Source organism: Acinonyx jubatus, chromosome C1, assembly GCF_027475565.1.
Source record: "Acinonyx jubatus isolate Ajub_Pintada_27869175 chromosome C1, VMU_Ajub_asm_v1.0, whole genome shotgun sequence".
NCBI lineage: Eukaryota > Metazoa > Chordata > Mammalia > Carnivora > Felidae > Acinonyx > Acinonyx jubatus.
The window spans coordinates 189,211,592-189,234,713 of record NC_069381.1 but is presented as its reverse complement, the minus strand read 5'-3'; the positions used below and the strand labels follow the sequence as shown (position 1 = coordinate 189,234,713).

Genomic DNA, 23,122 nt, shown 5'->3' with positions numbered 1-23,122 from the left:
ATCTCAAAATAATCTTTAGCTTTGTGCTATGAAAACACTATCAATTTCTTTTTTTTTTAAGTTTCTTGTTTACCAAATCTCATTCTTTTTTAAATATATTTTAATGTTTATTTTTGAGAGAGAGAGAGAGACAGAGTGTGAGTAGGGGAGGGGCAGAGAGAGACACACACAGAATCCGAAGCAAGTTCGGGGATCTGAGCTGTCAGCACAGAGCCCAACACAGGGCTCGAACTCATGGACTGCGAGATCGTGACCTGAGCCAAAGTCGGACGCTCAACCCACTGAGCCACCCAGGTGCCCCGAGGATCCCCGTCTTAACTTCTTTATATCCCCCCATTATTCTAGGTATACACTAAGTAAGCTCTTGGTGGTTATCACTAATTGCTAAAATGCTGTTTGGAGAATCAAACATTAAGAACAGATGGAGATGAACTCATGATTTGTTTTCTGATTTTAAGTGTAATACATATTCATTCTTGCAAATATGAAAAATAAGGTATGAAGAAAATAAAAATCACAATTCTGTTTTTAAATTTTTTAAATGTTTATTTTTAAAGTTTAATTATTTATTTGGAGAGAGAGGCAGCACAAGTAGGGGAAGAGCAGAGAGAGAAGGAGGGAGAGAGAGAATCCCAAGCAGGCTCCGTGCTGTCAATGCAGAGCCTGATGCAGGGCTTGAACCCACAAAACTATGAGATCATGACCCGAGGCAAAGCCAAGAGTCAGACACTCAACTGACTGAGCCACCCAGGTGCCCCAAATGTTTATTTTCTAGAGAAGGAGATACAACGTGGGTGTCACGTTGGAGAGGGAGACAGGATCGGAAATGGGCTCTGCACTGACAGCAGAGAGCCTGATGTGGGGCTTCAACCCACAAACTGTGAGATCATGACTCCAGCTGAAGTAGGACACTCAACCTACTGAGCCACCTAGGCGCCCCCCATAATCACAATTCTATTCAGAACTATCATTCTCTCCAACTTTATCTCTTTCCTTCCTATCTTTTTTCTGTACTACTATGCATTATATAAGCTGCTAAGAAAATTTTTTTTTGTTTATTTATTTATTTAGAGAGAGAGAGAGGCAGAGTGAGAAGAAGAGAGAATCCCAAGCAGGCTCTGGACTGTCAATGAAGAGCCCGATGAAGGGCTCAAACTCATGAACTGTGAGATTATGATCTGGGCTGAAATCAAGAGTTGGACCCTGAACTGACTGAGCCACCCAGGCACCCCTAAGCTGCATGTTTTAAAAATAATATTTGGATCCCAATATGGAGTTGGTGTTTGCTTTTCCATTTAATATCATTGTAAACTTTCCCCGTCAAGTAAATTGTAGCACATCCAGATATTTTACAACTATTAAAATGATGTCTTAGAACAGTGCTTCTCAAATTTTAATGAGCATACATTAACCTGGGATATTGTCAAAATATGGGTTCTGGTTAGTAGGTCTTGAGATGGGTCCCAAGATTCTGCATTTCTATCAACCTTCCACATGACGCCAACACCATGGGTCCATGGACCAAACTGAGTAGCAAGAGCTTAGAGAGTATGTATATTCCAGTAATGATGAACACACATAATTTTCAATGTCTGGCTCATATGTGGTGAAATATCACATCAATGGAGCGATAAGAATCCTTACACACAATGCAGGAGTAATACAAATATTTATCACGTATATACTCTGTATGATATAGGCACAAAGATCATTAAAAATCTAATGCTGGTCAATTTCAATCCATATCAATATTTCTAAGACTCTGGATGCATGCACCCAAAGGACATTCCACAGAGACAGAAAGCAGATCAGTGGTTTGCAGGGAACAAAGGGAAAGGCAAAGAAGGAAGAAATTTTTAGGGGTGGTGGATATGTTCACGATCTTGATTGTGGTGATATTTTATATGTAAAATCTGATGAAACTGATCAAATTGTACACTGTAAACATATGCAGTTCATCGTCAATTATGCTTCAATAAAGCTATTTCTTTTTTTAAATCCAGGAGGGAAGCCACAAAATGCATTCCACAAAGGTATTTACATTCCTCCAGCAGTATACGCAAGTGCGTGCCTCATTACACCTATGGCAGCATTGTAATTCTTAAAAGGAAAAAAAAAAAAACCACTGCTAATTTGAAAGGCAAACATACCTCATTTGTTTGAATGTGCATGTTCTTGATTAGTAGTCGACTGAAATTTTTTCATGTTGATCAGCTCTTTGCTCATTTTTCTTGTTATGTTAGTGTTTCTTACCAACTTACAGGAGCTCTTTCTTTAGCTAGCTGTCAAAAATATGTCATCTATATTTTCCCCTCAGCTTGATGTTCACCTTTGTGTATACTTGATGGAATGTAATATAAGTAGACATTTTAAAGAAGCCCAAGAATAAAATAATCATAATAATCATCTTGACACTGCTCCAAATACACACAAAGCTCAGAGTCTGAACACAGAATCAGGTATAAAGAACATGGAAGTCTTTTCTAATCACCTAATTTCTTTCACGAGGTGAAAGACCGATTACCAGAGACTACATCAGAAGCAAGCCGTCTATATAAACACGTCAACTTCTAACTTTCACATTCATGCTTTGGTTGGTTGTTACAATAAAATAGGTTGGTTCATCCTTTCTAGAGTGGAGTTAGTGGTACTAAGATACAAAATGTTTTGTGACTTGATCAAGAGCAGTCAGAATTTGAATGTATTGAAACCTCTCAGTGTATGAGAAATGAGTCCATGAAATCAAACCGGGGTTGTGTGGTTTGGGTTTTTTCGCTTGTTTTGTTTTCTTTTGTTTTGATCAACTGAATACCAGAAAAGGAGAATATGTAAATATCTTCCTGGAATGGGAAGTAAATGTTTCTATCCTGAGAAGACTTATATATTATTACTTAAACGTATACTTAAACGTATGACTTATACCTGGAGTCTCACAAGATTGTTTTTAGACCAAAAACCAATGAAGAGTGCCGACACTGGTAATACCTATTTAAAGAGAAATGCCTTTTTATGTACCACGACAACCGGTACAAATGCAAGAAAACGACTTCCCCAAAAGGTAATTACAAGTATTCATAAAACTGTCCCATCCTGGGCACCTGAGTGACTCAAGTCAGTTGAGCGTCCAGCTTTGGCTCAGGTCATGATCTCATGGTTTGGGAGCTCGAGCTCTGCATTGGGCTCTCGGCTGTCAGCACAGAGCCCACTTCGGATCCTCTGTCCCCCTCTCTCTCAAAAAAAAAAAAAAGAAAAATTGTCCAATCCTTTGACTATGAGTCATAATTAGCCACTAGAAGCAACAGATACACACAAAACATTTAAAGAATGAATTTTAGTTTCTTTAGTCAAAGATTTTCAAACTTCATTCTGAAGCTTATAAGGGTTAAAATCATTTGGCCGAGGCCACAAAGCTAAGTGCCGTCCAATCTGAAGCCAGAATCCAGATCTGCTGAGACCCAAGCTAAAGGGCAATAGAGGATGAAATGAAGCAGCAATCAATGATGGGGCCTCGACTCCAGGAAAATCAAGTTCCTGGAGCTTTAACCTCCTCATCCATAAAATGAGGTGAGTTAAATGATTGCTAAACTTCCTTTCACCCCGAACCTTTTCTAAATGCTGGATAAGCGGGTAAAACCTCAAGAGTTGCAGTCCTGTGCTGGAGCTTTATTGCCACTCCAGGGTTCCTCGACTCTCTCTTACGCCCATGTCACCTCAGGCTCACACTCCAGCCCTGCCCTACGATCTGCATCGCCGTGGCAAATAATCTATCTTCGTTTTAGAGATAAGGAAACAGGGGCCCCAGGAGGATCATGAAGAGAGTTACGATACTGGGAAAGAATACATCTGAATACTTGGCCGGGTCTGGCAGAGAATAAGGTGTCCAATAATTGCATGTCTGTGTATTTGGGGTATCTTAGTCCATCCGGGCTGATATTAACAGAATGCCATTAGTTGCGTGGTTTATAAACAACAAAAATTCTCAACAGATCTGGAGGCTGAGAAGTCTGAGATCAAGGCTCTGGCAGACTGTGTCTGGTGGAGGCCCTCTTCCTGGCTCACAGATGGTCATCTTCTGTGTCCTCAAATGGCAGAAGCACCAAGGGAGCTCTCTGGGGTCTCTTTAGGAGGACCAACACCACTCATGAGGGCTCCACCATCATGGATTAATCACCTCCCAATGCTCTACCTCAAACACCATCATGCTCGGGTTAGGTTTCAACATAAGAATTAGGAGGGATGACAGAAACATCCAGTCTTTTGCATTGGGATAAAATACTTATCAAATTACATGGCACTTGGGTTTCATAAATGAAATTCACTATATCCACAGTGAGTCAAACACTAGGTAGACAGCTATACTACAAATTTGAACAAATGTTGTTTGGTTGTTTTTTTTTTTTAACATTTATTCATTTTTGAGAAAGAGAGAGCACAAGCAGGGGTGGGGCGGAGAGAGAGAGACACACACAGAATCTGAAGCAGGCCTTTAAGCTGTCAGCACAGAGCCCGATGAGGGGCTTGAATTCTAGAACTGTGAGATCATGACCCAAGCCAAAATTGGACACTTAACTGACTGAGCCACCCAGGAACCCCTTGAACAAATGTTTCAATGAAGGAATAAACAAGAAAAAGACGGGGGGGAGTGCACCTCCAGGTGGCTCAGCCGGGTAAGCATCCAACTCTTGATTTCGGCTCAGGTCATGTTCTCACAGTTGTGAGACTGAGCCCGTTGGGCTTCATGCTGGGTGTGCAGCCTGCTTGGGATTCTCTCTCTTCCTCTCTGTCCCTCTCTGGCTCACACTCTCTCTCTGAGGGGAAAAAAAAAAAAAAAAGGAACAAACATAACTGAAAAATAGTCCTCAGCTCTGACTCACAACATAGCTCAGCTATATATTTAATTTAAAAGACTTCCTGAAATGGGTGGGGAGAGGGGAAGAAAGGGAAAAGGAACGACCTCAATAATGGCAACAACAGTTACATGTCAGCAACCCACAGCCTAGCAGTTTTAATAAATTTAGACTCGTTGCCATGTCTGTACTGTCTTTGCTGTGCAGTTCTTAGTGTGGCTCACGAGCCACTTCCACCTAGAATGCCTGTTACAAAAGCAGACGCCTGGCCTGCAGGCATTTGTCACATCATTTCTTAAATTCTGTGATTTGAGCACCGGGTCCAATGGCCATGAAAAAGGCAGTCCGTGCCTGAATTCTAGAACAGCGTATGCAGTAAGAGTGCAAATATGCAGGTCTCGAACGCAAGGACTGCCCGGGCCACCTTAGCTGCTGCCCTTCACAACTAAGAAGCCAGTGTTCAATGCATCAAAGCTCACGAGCCAAAATAAAACCTCATGAATCTGTCACATATCTGTGCACTGGAGGAAACAGGTTGGGTTGGAAAAGTGATCCCACTGGAGTTTTCTTAGCACCTTCTAAAATGCCTTTAACAACACTCTCCCACTCTTCAAATTAATTTTAACAGTGAACTGAAGTGATTCTTTTTGTTATAGTGACTAGTCAGGTAGATTCCACTGACAACTGAATTGCAGTCTTTATTAAAGTTATTTTACAAATTTACGTCTCCCAATATGAAAAGGCAGCTTCCATTTTAACACGTGCTTTGCAGATTTACATCAGCAGTAGGAAAGGCTTCAGCTGAATAGAGTTCAGTCTTCAAAAACGTGACTACATCCTTCATCTGCAGTCTTTCTATCTCCCAGTTATGGACCTTACCAAAGAAAGGAGAAAATAATCAGTTTGCAAGAAGACAACACGTAAAATAAAAGCTAGTTTCGAGATCCAAGCATATCAATGTGATATCAAGCCAACTGCTCTTCAAAAGCAAGTTGCTGGGGCGCCTGGGTGGCTCAGTCCATTGAGGGTCCAACTTCGGCTCAGGTCATGATCTCACAGCTCGTGAGTTCAAGCCCCGCGTCGGGCACTGTGCTGACAGCTCAGAGCCTGGAGCCTGCTTCGGATTCTGTGTCTCCCTCTCTCTCTGCCCCTAACCCACTCGCATTCTGTCTCTGTCTCTCTCAAAAATAAATAAAAACATTAACAAGAAAAAATTTTAAAGCAAGTGCTATCTTATGATTACTCATATTTTAAAGGGTTAGTAAGAGAATGTGCTAGGTAGGGTTGAAGAAAGCTCTATCAGTGAAAATTCTAAAAAGTTTAAAAGTCTCTGGGGCACATGGGTGGCCCAAATGGTTAAGCACCCAACTCTGGATTTAGGCTCAAGTCATGATCTCACGGTTTGTGGGATAGAGCCCCATGTCGGGGACCCTGCTTGGGATTGTCTGTCTCCCTCTCTCTCTGCACCCCCCTCTCAAAAATAAATAAACATTTAAAAAACTAAGGTCCTCTAAAGGGTGAAAAAATCCCTTTCTTGGGATAATCTTCCTTAGAATACATACAATATCCCTTATGGGGAAAAAGCTTAAACAGTAGCCCATTAAGAGAAATGTGGCATCTTAACCTCAGTAATATACATGTAATCCATTTTTGGATAGGAAAGTATCATAACGTAAATGTGAATGTTTACATTTCACATAATATGCAGGACCAAATGAGTGGCAATTAGATAGATCCCAATGCTAACATATATATAAACTCATTCACAAGGTTCTTGCTCCATACAGAGACATCTGGAAAGGCTGGTCACGCAAAGCTGTGGAGTTGGAATCAAGATGAGATCTGAGCTCCCCTCTTACAAGCAGCTAGCTTTTCCTGGAGACATACTTCCTACAGTAGCCTCACACCAGCCCATGAAAACAAAGCTTAAATTCTCATCTTTCTTTCCTTTAAGGAACTCTGCGAAATGAATATGACGTCATGGGTCTTAAATAAGAAATTTTTCCTCTTACCAAAAAGGATTAAAGTTGACCAAATGTAGCATTTATAAAACTCCTACTAAATGACAGCTATCAGCTGAGTAAAAACCAAATCACGTACAGAAATGTTCTTTTCCAAAGAATTACTGCAATACTGCTGACGATTCCCCTAGAGTCCTTGTGACCACCCTCAACCACAACATCCCCAGCAGAACAGACATCAGTCACTGAAGAGTATCTCGTGTGCATTTTCTTCTTACCAAAATTACATGAAAACCCATTACTTTCAAATGCCGCATTTTCATAGCAAGGAATCCTCTGGGGTGGGTTAAATCCAAACAGTAAGTAGATCTAGGAACACACAGCACAGCTACTCTGAAGACAAAAATGCACAAAAGGAGACCCGTTATTAATGAGATTGCACGTACAATCTGCTGTGCTCCTATTCTTTGCAGATTTCATGGCTGAGCTCTCTGCCAACCATAGGCCTCACCGTTCCCCACTGCCCCTCCCGTCCTCCACCTCCTTGTTACTCGGCCTTTACAAACACTCCAGCACATGAAGGCTGCTTTAGAAACCAAAAGCTTGCAATAATGCTTTACGCAGCTATCCCTCAACCACCTTCAAGGATGGCTACATTCTTGATGAGGAAAATATCCAGATAGGAAAGCATTTCAAGGCTTTCCTGTGCAGTGTTCAATCTCTGACCTGAATATAGTTATTTATGCTACTAGAAGTACTGATGTAGAAAAACGAAATGGCAAATGCTCTCCTTGCATACACATGGTCCAGAGAGAGCAGCATCTGAAAACCAGAGAGACCAAATACAAAACAGGAAACGCTAAGAGAAAGGCCAAACTGTTAAAAAGATAAAATCTGTATGTGTAACAAAATATGGAAGGCGTAATTTGTTTTTTCATTGTTCTTGGCCTTTTGGAAAGATTAAGTTGGCTGGGGGGAAAATAAGACATTTGTATCCTTTCTCTCTTCTGTTATACTTTGGCTGTTATCTGAGATAACATAAGAGAAATTTTATCTTTTAAAGGAATGCTCACATTCCTTACTTCTCCTCAGGACTTTAGGCTGAAAGCTTGTATATTATTAGGCCAGAACGATGGAGTACCTGAAAAAGAACAATTAGCTTTCACAGAGGTCACAAAGAAAGCTATTCCTTCAGGGGAGATGGGTGACAGTACAGGGAAGATCACAGTGAAACAGATGGACAAGGAACAAGCTAGATGGATTCAGAAAAGGGTAAAGTTAAAGAGTCGTATGAGAATGGAGAGGGATGAGCAGGTTAAGAGTCTGAACGCCTACAGATCTGTTTCTATACCTCTCCCTACTGTATTTACGTGCATGTCCTATAAAGCAATCGAGAGACAGGTTCCTTGGGGTCGGGATCCACGTCTGCCTCTACTTCGTGCACCCTGCAGGGCCTAGCAGAGCCTTTGTACGAAGGCTGACCGAACACGGGGTGTCGCAACATGACTGGAAGCACCTGCTTCACTGGCTCAGCAGGACATCCTCTGGGCACAGTATCACAATTCTCCAGAGATACACGGTTTGTAGTATGCGAGTCAAGGAAACGGCTTATGATTAACTTCAATACAGTCTGACCCATACACAATACAACTTCATTAAAAAGCTAAAGTTTCTCTATCTTTGGAAAGATCCTGGTGGTAGCACAAAATATTTACTGGGTATTTAATTTTCGTAGATGCCTTCATTTTTTATGATGACTATTATACTATCTTGTCAAAAGTTTATATTGCACTGATAGTTTCAATTATGTTGACATTGTTTTATTGTAGTATTCAGCTTTAAAACCTGATTTTTAAAAACTTCTATTAAAAAAAAAAAACACACACACTGCCTATTTAACAGCTCAACTCCAGTCCACTGTCTTTAATCAATGTCCACATTTACACCTAAGGAGTAGATTAATGGATGAGAAGTCTCTTGGTACATTATAAGTTCTACACAAATATAAGGTCTTAGTATTGTTACTGCTACTTATTATGAAGTCTTTGAGAATTAAGATTTAAATGAACATATGCAAGCAACCTTTGAATATGTGCAGCAGAAGTTACCGCATCCATATGGGAAAATGGAAGCACTCGACTCCTGTTAATATCCATTCTGACTTCAAAATCTGAAAGAAAAGAATTTATTTTTCAAACATTGCTCAAAGTGATTTTCTGTTTCAAAATGTATACTACCACTACTAATAACGATAACGGCATCAGACAAAAACTATGTTGAGCTTACCACGTGCCAGACTCTAGTCTGGATTTCACGCATATAATCTCATTTATTCACCACAGGAACCCTAGGAGGTGGGCACCACGTTTACTGCCGCTTTACGGACAAGGGGCCGGGGGCTGGGGAGGGCCCGAAAACGCAGCACGAGTACGCACAGAGCAAGAGCCCAAATCAGGCAGCCCAGTCTGGGGCCAACGCCGCACTAACCTGCTGCGGAAAACCCATCTTTGTCCAAAATAAAGGAAAATAAATAAAATACCATAGAGGAAAATCTCATAAAGCCCCATACCGATATGGTAATTATGTGGCAACTGTACATTTCTTAAGAAGTATCCTTCTCCCAGGAGGCTACTTAGTGCGTCTGCCACCTTCGCGTTTGGAGATAGCGGTATGGAAGGCAGCGGCGGCAGCGCTAAGTCTACGGCCTTGGGACAAGAAGTATCAAGTTTTAGGCAAGCGGCCAAAATACGAAGCTTGTGAACGTTCCTCTCTATGTCACCTAAAAAAAAGAGAAAGAAAATCTAGAGTTAAGAAAAAATATTTAGTTACCAAAAAACACTAGTGCCACAGTTAAGACATTCTATTCACGTACGTATGTTTCTGATTATTTGTTTCCTATCGAGAGGAATCTTTGTGTCTCCCTAGTTCCCAGAGTCTAGATCAGTGCCCCATATTTGATGACCTCTTACAGTTTAAAATCTCTCTCAAGGTGATTTAGTCTAAACTCTTCACTGAGTGATGAGGGAATGCCCACGAATGTTCAAGTGCCTCATGATTACCGAAAGGCAAAGTCGGGACTAGAATCCAGGTTTCCTGGGTTCAAGGCTGCTTCCCCCACAGTAACCGCTTAAAAAAATCGGCACGTGGTGTTCCTCCTTCACAATTCAACTTCAGAATTTCCTAACATTGTTTTTTCAAAGAATTTAAACTTCTCTGTTCTCAGACACATGATCAAATTTTGTACATCCAGCCAGGTATTGCTTTTCTTTGCTTAATATAAAAGACCAAAAGTCAACAATTAATTTCGTTTCAAGAGTAAATAAATTCACTACTTTGGGAACTATTTGATTGCTTGACCGAGGGGGTGTATCCTCGTTGTAGGCCACGAGTGACAAAGTGTTTAGAGCTGCAGAAGCTGACTGAACTTGGCTTCAAAGGTGACACGTAAGGATTAGGAATTACAAACATTTCCGATCAAGGCATAGAGAACACCTTGAACACTCGGCCTTTGTACAGGTGCAGACAGCGTAAATAAAAGGAACAACAGGGGCGCCTGGGTGGCTCAGTCGGTTGAACGTCCAACTTCGGCTCAGGTCATGATCTCACGGTCTATGAGTTCGAGCCCCGCATCGGGCTCTGTGCTGATGGCTCAGAGCCTGGAGCCTGCTTCCGATTCTGTGTCTCCCTATCTCTCTGCCCCTTCCCTGCTCATGCCCTGTCTCTCTCTGTCTCAAAAATAAATAAAGAAATTAAAAAATTAAAAAAAAACATTAAGAAAAAAAATTTAAAAAAAAAGGAACGATGACGTGTTTCTTATCCTTGCCTTCTGTATCTGGGATCTGTCATTACAGGAGGCTGGTTTGCTGGTTTAAAGCATTGGCCTTCAACTTCATCATTTGTGGTTCTGTCCTCAGTAGCATCTGCTCCCCCTATGACCCCGTTCGGAATCACAAGGCAGCCAGGGTATTGCCTTATTTTAGTCACCATTGTACACCGACGCCATACCTGATGTCAGCAGCTCATTGATGATGTCCTTTTGGAGAAGCTGATTAATAAGGGCCAGGGGAAAATGGTTCATCAAGCAAAATGAAGACACAGCTTTCAAGAGGTTTTCAGAAGAGATGTGGTGAAGGTAACCAGTCAGAGAACGAGCCATAGCTTCCTGGAACCTTCAGGGGAACAAAGAAAAGTCAGCTTTCAAACGTGAACAGAACACAAGGTCATGGTGAGGCGAGTTAGGTGCCAGAGAACTGATGGCTTTAAGGAGTCCAAAGAAAGGAAGTAAGAAAATCAGACTGGCAGGAAGTATTCACATGTCCCTCAGGTCAGGTGGCTACCTCATAATAAATACAGATTCTCAATAAATGCTAGTGAACTACTGTCATATGTCTTATACAGAGCAAATACTTCATAGGCTTTAACCCATTTAATCACTACTAAAGCTTTATGGAGTAGGTATTCTTATTATCCTCTTAAAAAAAGACAAGTAAACAGGTTCAATGAGGTTGAAGAACTTGTCCAAGAAAAAACAGCCAGGAAGTAGCAGAGACAGTGTTGGAACCCAAGTTGTCAGGCTCCAGAGCCTTTTAAGCATGATACTGGATTTGTACGATGAGTATGTCTGTAAGGCCTGAAACACCAGTGTAGATTTTCCAGCTACCAATATTCTGAGTTAAAAGTAAAAGAACTCCAAGCCTAATCCTACCACCCAGAACCAGTGTTATACAGTGTAACAAAGCAGTTAAACATGCATGAAGAGAGGAAAGAGCACAGTAGGAGAGGTCACTTGCCCAGGGTGACACTGGTGATAAATAGCACAGGCAGGTTCTGAACCCAGGTCAGTCAGAATCTTAGACAGAAGCTATCTATCATTATGGGACATGCAAAGTACTGAGATAGCACACAGCAAAGTAAGTAGACAGAGCTTTGGGGCTAAGGAGAATTTCAACAAGTGGAAAAGACAGGAGAAGGGAAGATCATTTGAAACTGAGCAAAGAAATGGACCCCTGAGAGTGTGTGCTATCTGTGCTATTGTAAGGAGCTGGTGGGGCCACGCTGCGGAGCGAAGGCAAGCGCGCCCGTGAGCGAGCCCTTTGCACAGTGAGCCTGTAGAGGAAAAAGTCTCAGATCAGCTGGTAGGTCCCAGGGGCAGCAGGAGGGGGTGAGGGAGACAGTGGAGGCCAGGGCAGGCTGAGCAGGACTGTGGGAGTTACAATGGGATGGGAAGAAGGGGAAAGATCTCAGAGAAGGCAGTGAGGCGAGAAAGGGCGGGCTGCAGATGACCGCTTCTGGAGCCTGGGTGCTGATCACCTCTCGAATCTTCTCATCCCATTCCTGCCGTTCCTCGTGTTTTAGCAGCACCCAACTGCGCGTCCTTCCCTGCACATGCTCTGCTGTTTCTTTCCTCCCAGACTGAATATGGAGTCCTTTCTGCTCAGAATCTTCCTTCCTGTTTATCTTCCTATGGTTACCTCCTACTGCTCCATCTTTTAAGATCTGCTTAGGAACCACCTCTCCAGGCAGCACTGCTTGGCATTCATCCTGAACCTCCAGGTCACCAGGCTGGCTAGTGTCCGGGCACAGTCTTCCTCTATTGCCATTTATCCTGCATAAAATTCTCTCACTCCAATTTGTATGCTGTATTCAATTGCCAAAATCTACCTTACCCATTACATAGAATCCTGGCAAAAAAGGATTGTGTCTTGGGGCGCCTGGCTGGCTCGGTGGGAAGGGCATGGGACTCTTGATCTTATGGTTATGAGTTCAAGTCCCACGTTGCATATAGAGAGTACTTAAAAATAAAATCTTAAAAAAAAAAAAAAAAAAGGATGTGTCTTATTCATCTTTGTCCTAAGTAGCCACGTGCTTAGTATACGTTTTCTGACTAAATAAACAAATTTAGATGAGGAAGAGAAGGTTAGTAGAAAAGAATCAAGAATAATGAGTTAAAAACTCACCAAGTTGGGTGCATTAAACATGTAGGTTTTTACATGTTAATCAGACCTCAATAAAGTGGTTTAAAACATCACTTTACATAGTATTTAGTAAACAGTAAATAACTGCTGGAGGAGGAAGAGGAGGGGGGGGAGAAGAGGAGGAAGAAAAGAAAGAAAAAGAAGAGGAAGAAGATACATGGTGACCACATGCAAACCACAGAAGTCCTGGAGTCCAGAGGCACACTAAGGACCAGAGATGCAAATCTGGGATTATTTACAGGGTGGTAAGTACAGATCAAGAAGAAACCAAAGGACTGAAAGGACAGCTTAACCATTACAATGTTTTCTTCCTTGGGTTTCAAACCCAGGAACATATTCTGGATTTAACACACCCTGTCTCCCAGAGGCCATCACAAAAACAAAATGATTAACGTACAACATGTGGATATACAATACGCTCAGCCAAATCTTCTACCGCTCTCTTCCAGTCGACTTATTTCCCAAATGCTCTGAACTGGCCTGCTTTTAAAATCTCTGCTGCTACAGCCTAAGACCCCAGCATCCTTTCTCTCTCTTCCGGAGAGTGTTCATTTGGTACCTACCATTTACTTCCTTCCTCTGGATATCCACGCCCTGTCTCCTTAAGCGGAGTAGAAGAACAGGGAACACAATGTAACAATTTCGACCAAGTTGTCTCTTGCAATGCTTACAATAGGCTGAAAAACTCCCTAACCACCCAGTGCTTTTTCTCCTAATGCCATGGAATCTGTGCAGCTGTTTCTGGAGTTTTAATTATCACTGCTTGACGGAGGTACATGGGAGCCAGCGTCAAAGACAAGCATGGGAGTAGAGAAAGACCAAATTTGGGGGTACTTTTAAACCTTTATAAGATGCCTATTCAGTGCCAGGTCTTGTGCTCAGTTCAGAGTAACAAGAACCTGGGTCTCACTCTAGAGAGCTTTTCAACTGAGAAGCAGAGACAGGCTTATTGATAAGTGATTACAACTCTGCGTCAGGGCTCCACCAGAGATTCATAGATACGACAAGCACAAGGGCTCTGATGGGGACAAGTAGGGAAGGCATGGGAAATGCAGCACAGACTGAGTTTTTCAGTACGATGGAGGGTACAGTGGGCAGCTGCTTTTCAGTGGGCCAAGGATTCTTGGGTTACGTGCTCCAAAGTGACGGGCATGTGACCCAAACCCAGTCAACCAGACTTGCTGTTTTAGAAATCTGAATCCTGAGGGAAAACCACAGGGACAGAAAGCAGCTGCAGTCAAGTAACTTACCTGATGGCAAAGTGATGGCCTGTGACTCTTGCCACTGAGACCCTCAGAACTGCCCTAGTTTATTCCTGCCAGCCTGTGACCTACGCTGTAAGTGTTTTTGTAATCTAACAATTACTATGTGCCAGGCACTGCTTTAAGAACCTAACACAGGTTAACTCGTTTAATCCTCATAACAACCCAATGTGATTAGAAATAATTCTTACTTCTGATCCCCATTTTAATAGATGATGAAACCGAGGCACAGACAAGTAACTTGCTGACAGTTAAGTAGCTAACAAATGGCAGAGCTGGGATTCAAACCTAAGCAGACTCCAGAGTCCGGGCTTTTAATCACTCTTCTAGCAAGTGACATTTTATATGCATTTTGGGTTTCATGAATCCAATCTGATCTAGAAAGGGAGAAAAGATGTTCTGGGTGGAAAGCAGAGGTATAAAAGAGCCCAGCACGTCTGAGGAGCTGCTGTATTTAACAGAAGTGCATGGTTGTGGTTAAAAATGAAAATTATAGAAAGCAGTAGTCTGGGACCAATTGAATAGTCAGGGTGAAAATTGAACAATGAACTCAGGAGCTGAGGGAATAAGCTGGGAAAGTTTGAAATGAAGACTCCTATGCTGAATTAACAAATATGTCATAATGAACAAAGAAACAAGCAAGGCAAAAAAGAAAAAAGAACAGCAAAAATAAAATAAAATGAAGTTCTGTTTAACTTCTCAAATAAAGTATACTAATGTTTTATTTGTTGATATAGATAATGACCATGGATGATTAAGCTTATGATAATATGTAATCTTCTCTTGAAGTATGTTATGCAGCAATAAACAAACTAAAAAAAAAAAAAGAACAAGTACATACTCTTGGGTCTGGCATTTGTAGAAGTGATTGAGAGAAGAATACACGTGAAGAATAGAGATAATGCTTTTCATGTTTAGAGAAGCAGGATCATCTATCACTTTTTTCATGAACAAGTCCATCAAATCAGTATGTCGGAAGCCAAGGTCTTCAAGTAAAATGAGGAGAAAGAGAACCTTTAAAAGAGTGAATTGAGGAAAAACTTTTAATAATTATAGTATGCTACCAGTAATTGTTTTAGGTCTCAAAAAATTTAAACAGCAATAGACCTGCCTGAAGAGAATATTCTCCACGAAGAAACAGTTCTCTCTTCCTCACGAAATCTGTTCCAGTAATTCTTGAATCAGATATTAATACTATCTTTTTATAAGCTGAGAACCAGAGCATACAATGGTTTCCATATTTCTAAATCATTTCCTATAGGTTTTTCATACAACAGATATGAAAACTACTTTAAATACACCTTTTCTGAGGTTTTTCAAAATGACCGAATCATCTTGAACTATTCCCTCTTCCAAACCCAGACACTTCCTACATCCAAAAGGAAGAGAGAACATGTAAGAGAGAACTCAAAAATTTCTCTATTCCACATTGAGCTGTACAAATGAGAACAGAGATGAAATACTATCATTAAATTAAAATTTCCAGTCCACTTCTCATTTCCCTCTTGGAACTTCTCACAATTAGTGCTTCTCTTTCCAAAGACAATTTCCATGGCAATCTCAATATATACTTTACCCTCCAAGGTAAAGTGAATCTAGTGATCTAACGCAATTACCACTGCTTCGTCACAAAAAGAAATTTTTACCAGCTGCTCCTAGATATTTATATTGCTAACACAGCCCCCAAATTTAAAGGTTCTTACTCTGGAGGAAACAAGACAACTTTCCATAAATAGAAAATAGGCATGATCATTAAGTAATGGCATTTTATTCTTCCAAATGCATAAGCCTGTCACATTACCCATTTTTATTATTCTAAATCTAAAAAAGTAAAAGCAGAAACGGAAATAATCCTAATTATCCAGAGTACCACACAACTGGTTTTTTTTGAAAAACAAATAGAAGAGCAAACTTTGGACAATATAATTTTTATTTCAGAAAGATAGTCAAAAGATTGAATAGTATATTAACAGGTAACTCCTAGACATAAATGATAAGGAGCTGATTTTTCAAAAGTAAATCCAACATTGGAATATTTTGCTCTTTTAACTGCTATAAAGCTGATAGAGAAATACTCAGAATGGGAAATGAATTGATACGCTTCTCCCAGGTTTCTGAGGCTTATTCTAAACTGCTAACAAACTTACTTGTTTTAACTTCCAGATGTCAATAGTTGTAGCCACATAATCTGCTATTCCCTTAAAAAGATCTAAATTACGGTATCGGAGGTCTCTGCAAGACTGCAGTATGTTGATCAATACTTTAAAAGGACACCCATGGATATTACCTTTAAGAATGAGTTAAATAAACAAACAAAAATTACCACATGGCTTTGAACGTAACATCCAAGATACTCTACACTCGATACTTTTGTTTCTTTAGAAAAAAAAAAATAGCACTGTACTTTGTAAAATACAAAGGCAAAAATAAAATTCAGATCTAATCATATCATCAGATAGTGTCTGTATAACAGCAAAGATCTTAAGACAAACAAAACAAATACAGTCCTCAACAGTAGGTCAGATGCTAAGAATCATGAAAGAAAAATTCCTCTTACCTATGACCATCTTACTGCATTCATTCAGAAGTGTAATAGAGCGGTGATTCATGGCAGCTAAAGCCTCAAACATGTGCTGGCTATTCAAATCGGAAAACCTGTCTAATTCTCTCAAGGCTTTCATCTAAAGAAAACAAACTTTAATTTATAACTTGTGGCAAAGTAAAGTAAATTTATCTTTAAGTAAAAAGGATAAAGTTTGAGCAGAATGACTCAAATAGATACACAGGTTATATACATATATTTGTATATACAAAAAATATAAATCTGCATCTATTATTTCACTTCAGCAAAGTTATAACCCAAAAGCACAACAATGTCCTCCTAAAAAACTGACTTCAGGAACTGATAGCAGGTCATAAGAAATTTTTTTTTTTTTTTTTCAAATCCTGCCACTAGAGAAAATCCAAAATGTGTTTACCTCCAGTTTCCTTTTCAGAGCAATTGGTGCGTCTTTTCCAACACATTTCATCATAGCTTGTAATGTGAAGACACGTTCAATTTTCCAGACTTGTTGATCGGCTAGTATCCTGTAATTATACACAATAAACACCACAATTCTAGTATCTGAAAACCAAAGTTATCTTAGAAGTCATTTTGTCCTGCTCCTAATTCTAGGCAGGGAAGATGAAGCCCATAAAAATAATGTGCCTACCCACGGGGGAGTGTAAGTAGTTAAAGATGCAGGGCCAGCCCAGCACTGTCCTCTCACATTATTCTGCTATCATTATGAATAAACAAATCACATCAGGAGATTATAATAAGATATCCCAATGCACAGTCAATGAAAAAGGAAATTAAGTACTATCCTCACAGACCTATGACAACAGATCAGTTGCAGCAATTTTATAAATTATAAAACTCAAGCCCCTTTTCAGGCCAAGTCAGCAACACGTAACCTCCCCATGGTGCCCAAATAACCGTGATGAGCGGAACACATGTCAATTCTCCCCCAGCCCACATCAGTACTGTGTTTTAAGATCAATTTAGAATTCACTATTGCCCACACTTTTTTTTTTTTTATGGTAGACCCTAAAAGAAGTATTATTTCTAGCTTTTCCTGATCCAGAGTCAGGATTTGAAGTTTACTAAGGTACTGAAGACTATACTACAACAAAGTCTCCCCCCCACCCAAAAAAGGCAGGTCAGCTTTCCTCTTGGTTTTTGATTGGAGATATAAAAGGGATAGAGAATGCCACATGAAGAAAGCCTAAGACAGGACTCACCGCACTCCTGCTCGAAGAACATCCACATTCTTGCATGGCTCCATTGCCTCTAAAACAGTTGACAAAACTGAAAGACATTTCTCATCACACTCATTGATACGTTCCTATTGAAATATAATTACAAAAACACTGCAGATGATAAGCCCAGAGCAGACGATCTCACCAAAGCAAAACTGCTGAACTGATGCTTTCAATTATATGACTAAGTATCAAACCAATAATTCATAGCCAGCCCACAAGAAACAACATCTTTGGGAAATGAAATGTATTATGAAGTGAATTTCCCAAATAACCAACACACGCTTTTGTGCACCAACACTTTTTACATTCATCATTACCACTGAAAATCCATTTGGTACTGATCATATTCAGAAGCTTCCGAAGTGACTTTTATCAAACATTATTTTGACTTCTTCTTAGGACTCAAGTTCAGCATGAAGACAACAAATGCAGTAACGTAAGAGCTACTGAGGTATACACGGTAATCTGTCATCCCCAAAGAAACTCAGATAGCTGTTCTCTTAGAATTTCTCTCTGTCCTTTCCCGGTTATCATATTGTAGCTTCAGTTGTGAATCTTCTGATCCACATCTGCTATCACATTTTACCACTGGGTCCCAAGGGGGGCTCCAGGCCCCCAGCTCCATCTCTCAGATCTCCTGGATTAGGGTACTAATCTAGATTCTAGAAATGGCAGTGGACATAATTCGGAAAGTTAATAGTGACAACACAGTGTATCTAGTACTCTACAACTTAATCACAGCCAGTTCATACACCTCACAAAAGTAGTTGTGAACACATGTGAGAAAACTTAGGCTGCAAGAGGTATGCTCTTCTGCTAAAACGGCATGACTAACAAGGCACAAAGTCTTAGGTTAGAACCAGGTAATGAGAAGAAACGGAGAAGGCCGAAAGAAAAACATAGGTCTCATTCCCATGGGAGGGTTTCCATATCAATTTGCAACATTCCATCCTTATCCACTGTGAAAGGTAAGACCAAGTAACTGAAGGACAAATTCAGCAATGACATACTGAGCTTTCATCTCTAGCCAAACTGTCTTTACAACATTCCAACAGGTCAGCAAGACACAATTGTACCTAAAGATATACTGACTCCAAATGTCCACTGCTCATACCTCAGCATGAGGTACTGCTGATGGGGATACTTGTCCAAAATCCAGTAAGAGCATTGCTAACCAGGTAGTGACTAACTGGAATCACTTTTAAATAATTGTGCAGAGAACACAGTCTACCAAATAAACAGAATAAAGATATATTCTGTGGTTTAAGCACACACACACACAAATAAAAATTCATTCTTAATGAAGGATGGATGGAAATCAGAGTAACATAAAAAGTTAAAGTTAAATACAGTTATATGCCTATGAGCTTAATTCTTCAATTCTATAATAGGAAGGACTACACGTGAGATCATCCTCAAGAAATGTAAAAATTATTGGGACACCTGAGTGGCTCAGTTGGTTAAGTGTCTGACTTCAGCTCAGGTCATGATCTCACAGTCTGTGGGTTTGAGCTCCACATCAGGTTCTGTGCTGACAGCTCAGGGCCTGGAGCCTGCTTCGGATTCTGTGTCTCCCTCTCTCTCTCTCTGCCCCTCCCCTGCTCATGCTCTGTCTCGGTCTCTGTCTCTCTCTCTCTCAAAAATAAATAAACATGAAAAAAATTAAATAAAAAAGAAATTTAAAAATTATTTAATTCTGATCATTGAGTTTAAAAGATGAGATGTCCACCCTTAAAAGGTACACAATTAGTTGAATGGGCTATCATTTCATCATCACATCTGGTGGTGTTTCCACTCATACAGTGATCTAAAATATAAATTTGAACATGTTGACACTTTGCTTAAAATACTTAATGGATCCCCACTGCCTATAGGACAACTCCAAACTCCTTACCCAGACATAAAAGGCTCTTCATGATTGAGCTCCGCCCCCCTTTCCAGTCTCAGTCTTGCCTCTATACGCATAACCCCTCCTCCTTGACCACAATTACACAATTTCCTCCGTACTACCTCAAACACACAACCCCAATATTCTATACTTCAGCACCACTGAACTACTTTCAGCTCCCCCAAACCTGCCAAACTTTTCTTCTGAATAGGCAATCTTCTCTGCTTCAAATACCATCCCTTTCACTACCAATCTCTCACAAGCTGCTGCTCATTCAACTTAGATATCATCTCCTACTGGGCTTGAATCCTTGTTCTACTATGAACTAGGCATTTGCTAATTTACTCAGCAAATCAAGACCTACAAAGAGTGACATTCACAGAAAGGTAACTTTGGCCAGGTTATTTAACCTCTCTAAGCCTCAATTTACTAATCATTAGTAAGATGATAGTATCTATTTAAAAAAATTTTTTTAATGATTATTTATTTTTGAGAGACAAAGCGTGAGTGGGGGAGGAGCAGAGAGAGAGGGAGACACAGAATCCAAAGTAGGCACCAGGCTCTGAGCCGTCAGCACAGAGCCTGACGTGGGGCTTGAACCCACGAATCATGAGATCGTGACCCGAGCCGAAGTCTGGCGCTTAACCCACTGACTCACCCAGGCGCCCCAGTAGTACATATTTTAAAGGCTACACTGAGGATTATATGAGACAATTCTGTTTTCAAACTTTGTACGTGTGTCTCTGCCTCAAACACTAACCCTGTATCCTCCTCCCCTGTCTCTTCTTCCCATCATGAAAGCCATCTCCTGACTAAGCTGTTAAGTCTGTTACACACTCTTACAAGACTATAGTTTTCCTTCATTGCACTTAAAGCTCCATGCGGCCGTTATTTTGTTCATAATTATATCCCCTTGCACTCAGCACAGTGCCTATAATTTAGTAAATGTACGAGTTATTAAACGAATGTTGGTTATTTTTATAATTGCCTACGAAATATTTGTCTTCCCTTCCCTTTCCCTTTCCATAGGGAAAACAGGCATGAGGTCTCCTAAATCTTTCTCTCTAGTAGCAAGTGCAGTAACTGATACACTATTGATACAAAATGAATGTTAATTATATGAATAAATGAATCCACTAGCTGTCTGACTTTAGCCAAGTTGTTTAACAACATCAACTCTGTTTTTTCATCTGCAAAACTGAGGTAAACATCGACCTTGCAGGGCTATTGAGAGGATTAATTAAACTAGGAAAAAGTGCAGGTACTCAACAAATATTAGTTCTCCCCTCTTTCCTTCTCTCCTGCCTTCAACTAACCAACATTTCCTTGTATGTTTTGTATCTCTCCTCATTTTAGTCCTCACTATTGGTTAACTCTGGAGAAGAAAAAACGGCACAAGCTTTCATAAATGTCCATAGCAAAAGCAAGGAAAGGCCCAGTCAACTTAAGGTCTCTAAATCACATATATGCAAAAACAAATATAAACTACCATTCCACTGATAATCTCTTCCAAGGAGGATACTTCTCTATTTCCCCTCAGTCTTTCAAAGTATGCCATGTCGAGAAAAACGATATTTAAGTCGCCTTTTGATTTTACCTGGACCACTCTCAGCAAAGTCTGTACCAGCAGACTGTTCTGAGGAATTCCCAGCTTCACTACAGCATGAAGACTGAACAGCAGGTGGTCACAGTGCATGATCTTGGCATCTCTCATCACTTGTTCACACAGTTGGCTAAATGCAGGGTGGTTAAACATCAGTTGTTTCTCAATGCGTTTCTGGTCATCAGACATCCTTTTGGCAATGGTCCACATTGCTGAAATATAGTTACTACTGGGAAAAGTAGATGCTTCTGAAAATTTATCTAACACATCACTCAGAGAACTACACTCCCGAGACAGTTTTCTATAGTTGACAGGGGTTGGTTTTGTTTCCTTGGTGAGAACATCTTCGTTGGAGGCCTCATGATGAAAGTTTATCTTCAATCCCTCGTCAGAGAAAAGAGAGTGTTTTGAATCAAAGGAGAGTCTTCTAGGACAAAGCACTCTGCTAACTGTAAGGACTGTTTCAGGGCTTACGCCCTTTGTTTGAAAGTCGTCTCTTGATTTAAAAATTAAGGCATCCTGAAAAAGGTACCTAATAGATGACTGCACTCTATTGCCAAAGTCACTTAAGAGAAGGTTTCTTAGGTTTGAATTGTATGAAAAAACAATTCTGGGTCTGGAAAATCCCAAAGGATACAGCCTCATAGTTCTGCTTGTTGGAACGAAAGTACTGAATTGTCTGAGGTTCCATAAAAAGGAACTTGCTCTTTTCATCATTTTGCTATCCACTCAAACACTTTCAACTTGCTTTAAAGTAGTCTATGTAACACAAATGCCACTTCTATGAGTGAAAGAGAAGACATGCCGTTGTTTTCCTGTGGGGGAAAGGGTTATAAAAGGAATACAAATCAAAGCAAAACTTTTACTTAAAGAAACGAAATGAATTTAACAGAGACTAAAGGGAGAACCTATGGAGACATTACAGATTAAAACGGTAAAAGTGCTTTACCAACATGGGCCTCCTCCGCATCCACCAATGTGTACACTGTCTCAGAGAAGCCAGGTTACTTTGGAAGTAGTCACCGTATAAATGAGTTTTAAAAATAAATAAGTAAAGTGGGGTTTCTGGTGGAAAGTGTTCCCACACAGTGTCCTTTTAATAAAGGAATTTTATGTTACCATTGCCTGGAGAGATCTTCACTGAGAAAGTTTTAACGTTGGCGGATACTTTTTTTTTTTAATGAAATTTATTGTCAAATTGGTTTCCATGCAACACTCAGTGCTCATCCCAACAGGTGCCCTCCTCAATGCCCATCACCCACTTTCCCCTCCCTCCTACCCCCCATGACGGATACTTTTCAACATGAAGATTTAGCAACTGCCAAACCCGGACTTGTAAGAATAGGGACTGGGACAAGTAGAACCGCTGAGGAGAGGAAGCAATAAACCAAAGTGACGCTTGCATGCGGCCTGCGCTTAGGAGATAGATACATGAGCCAGTGTCACCAGATCTCAGAAAATGTTAGGAGCCAGTGCTGAGCCACCCAATATTAACCCACCTCCCTAAACTTAATGCCCGAGCAACTCCTGAGACTTTTCTCCAAAAAGCAAGAAGTCTATGGTACAGGGCTGCCAACTGTTCCCGCCTATGCTCGTCGTCCACTCACCTGAGGTCAGAACCCCGTGGTTCTATACAGGCGCAGCCATGACAGCTTCCCCGCGAGCTGCGCGTATCGCGAGGTTTTACGGATCCCTCATAGGTCAAAAAGCTTCCGTTCGCGGTAGTTGGTGAGGTTAACTTCCTGAGAAGAAAGCCGACCAAAGAGAATGACTAGTTTTCTT

General features: G+C 40.6%; 1 protein-coding gene across 2 annotated transcripts; it reads right to left on the bottom strand.

The window, feature by feature from the left end:
- Positions 1-5,519: 5,519 nt before the first annotated feature.
- FASTKD2 (FAST kinase domains 2) lies at positions 5,520-23,097 on the bottom strand. Of its 2 annotated transcripts, none has more exons than XM_015085414.3 (12): positions 22,948-23,088; positions 21,335-22,155; positions 17,829-17,932; positions 17,024-17,132; positions 16,603-16,726; positions 16,193-16,332; positions 14,887-15,059; positions 10,814-10,977; positions 9,378-9,587; positions 8,891-8,978; positions 7,087-7,201; positions 5,520-5,721 (listed from the first exon to the last, which is right to left on the bottom strand). In XM_015085414.3, exons 2-12 carry the CDS (start codon positions 22,055-22,057, stop codon positions 5,602-5,604), a joined length of 2,070 nt encoding a protein of 689 aa, XP_014940900.2. In that variant the 5' UTR covers positions 22,058-22,155; positions 22,948-23,088; the 3' UTR covers positions 5,520-5,601. The 2 variants fall into 2 exon arrangements, 1 of the variants encoding a protein (XP_014940900.2); XR_008295533.1 differs by lacking the exon at positions 5,520-5,721 and adding an exon at positions 7,950-8,060 and having other exon boundaries at positions 7,103-7,201; positions 22,948-23,097.
- Between the last annotated feature and the right edge of the window lie 25 nt (positions 23,098-23,122).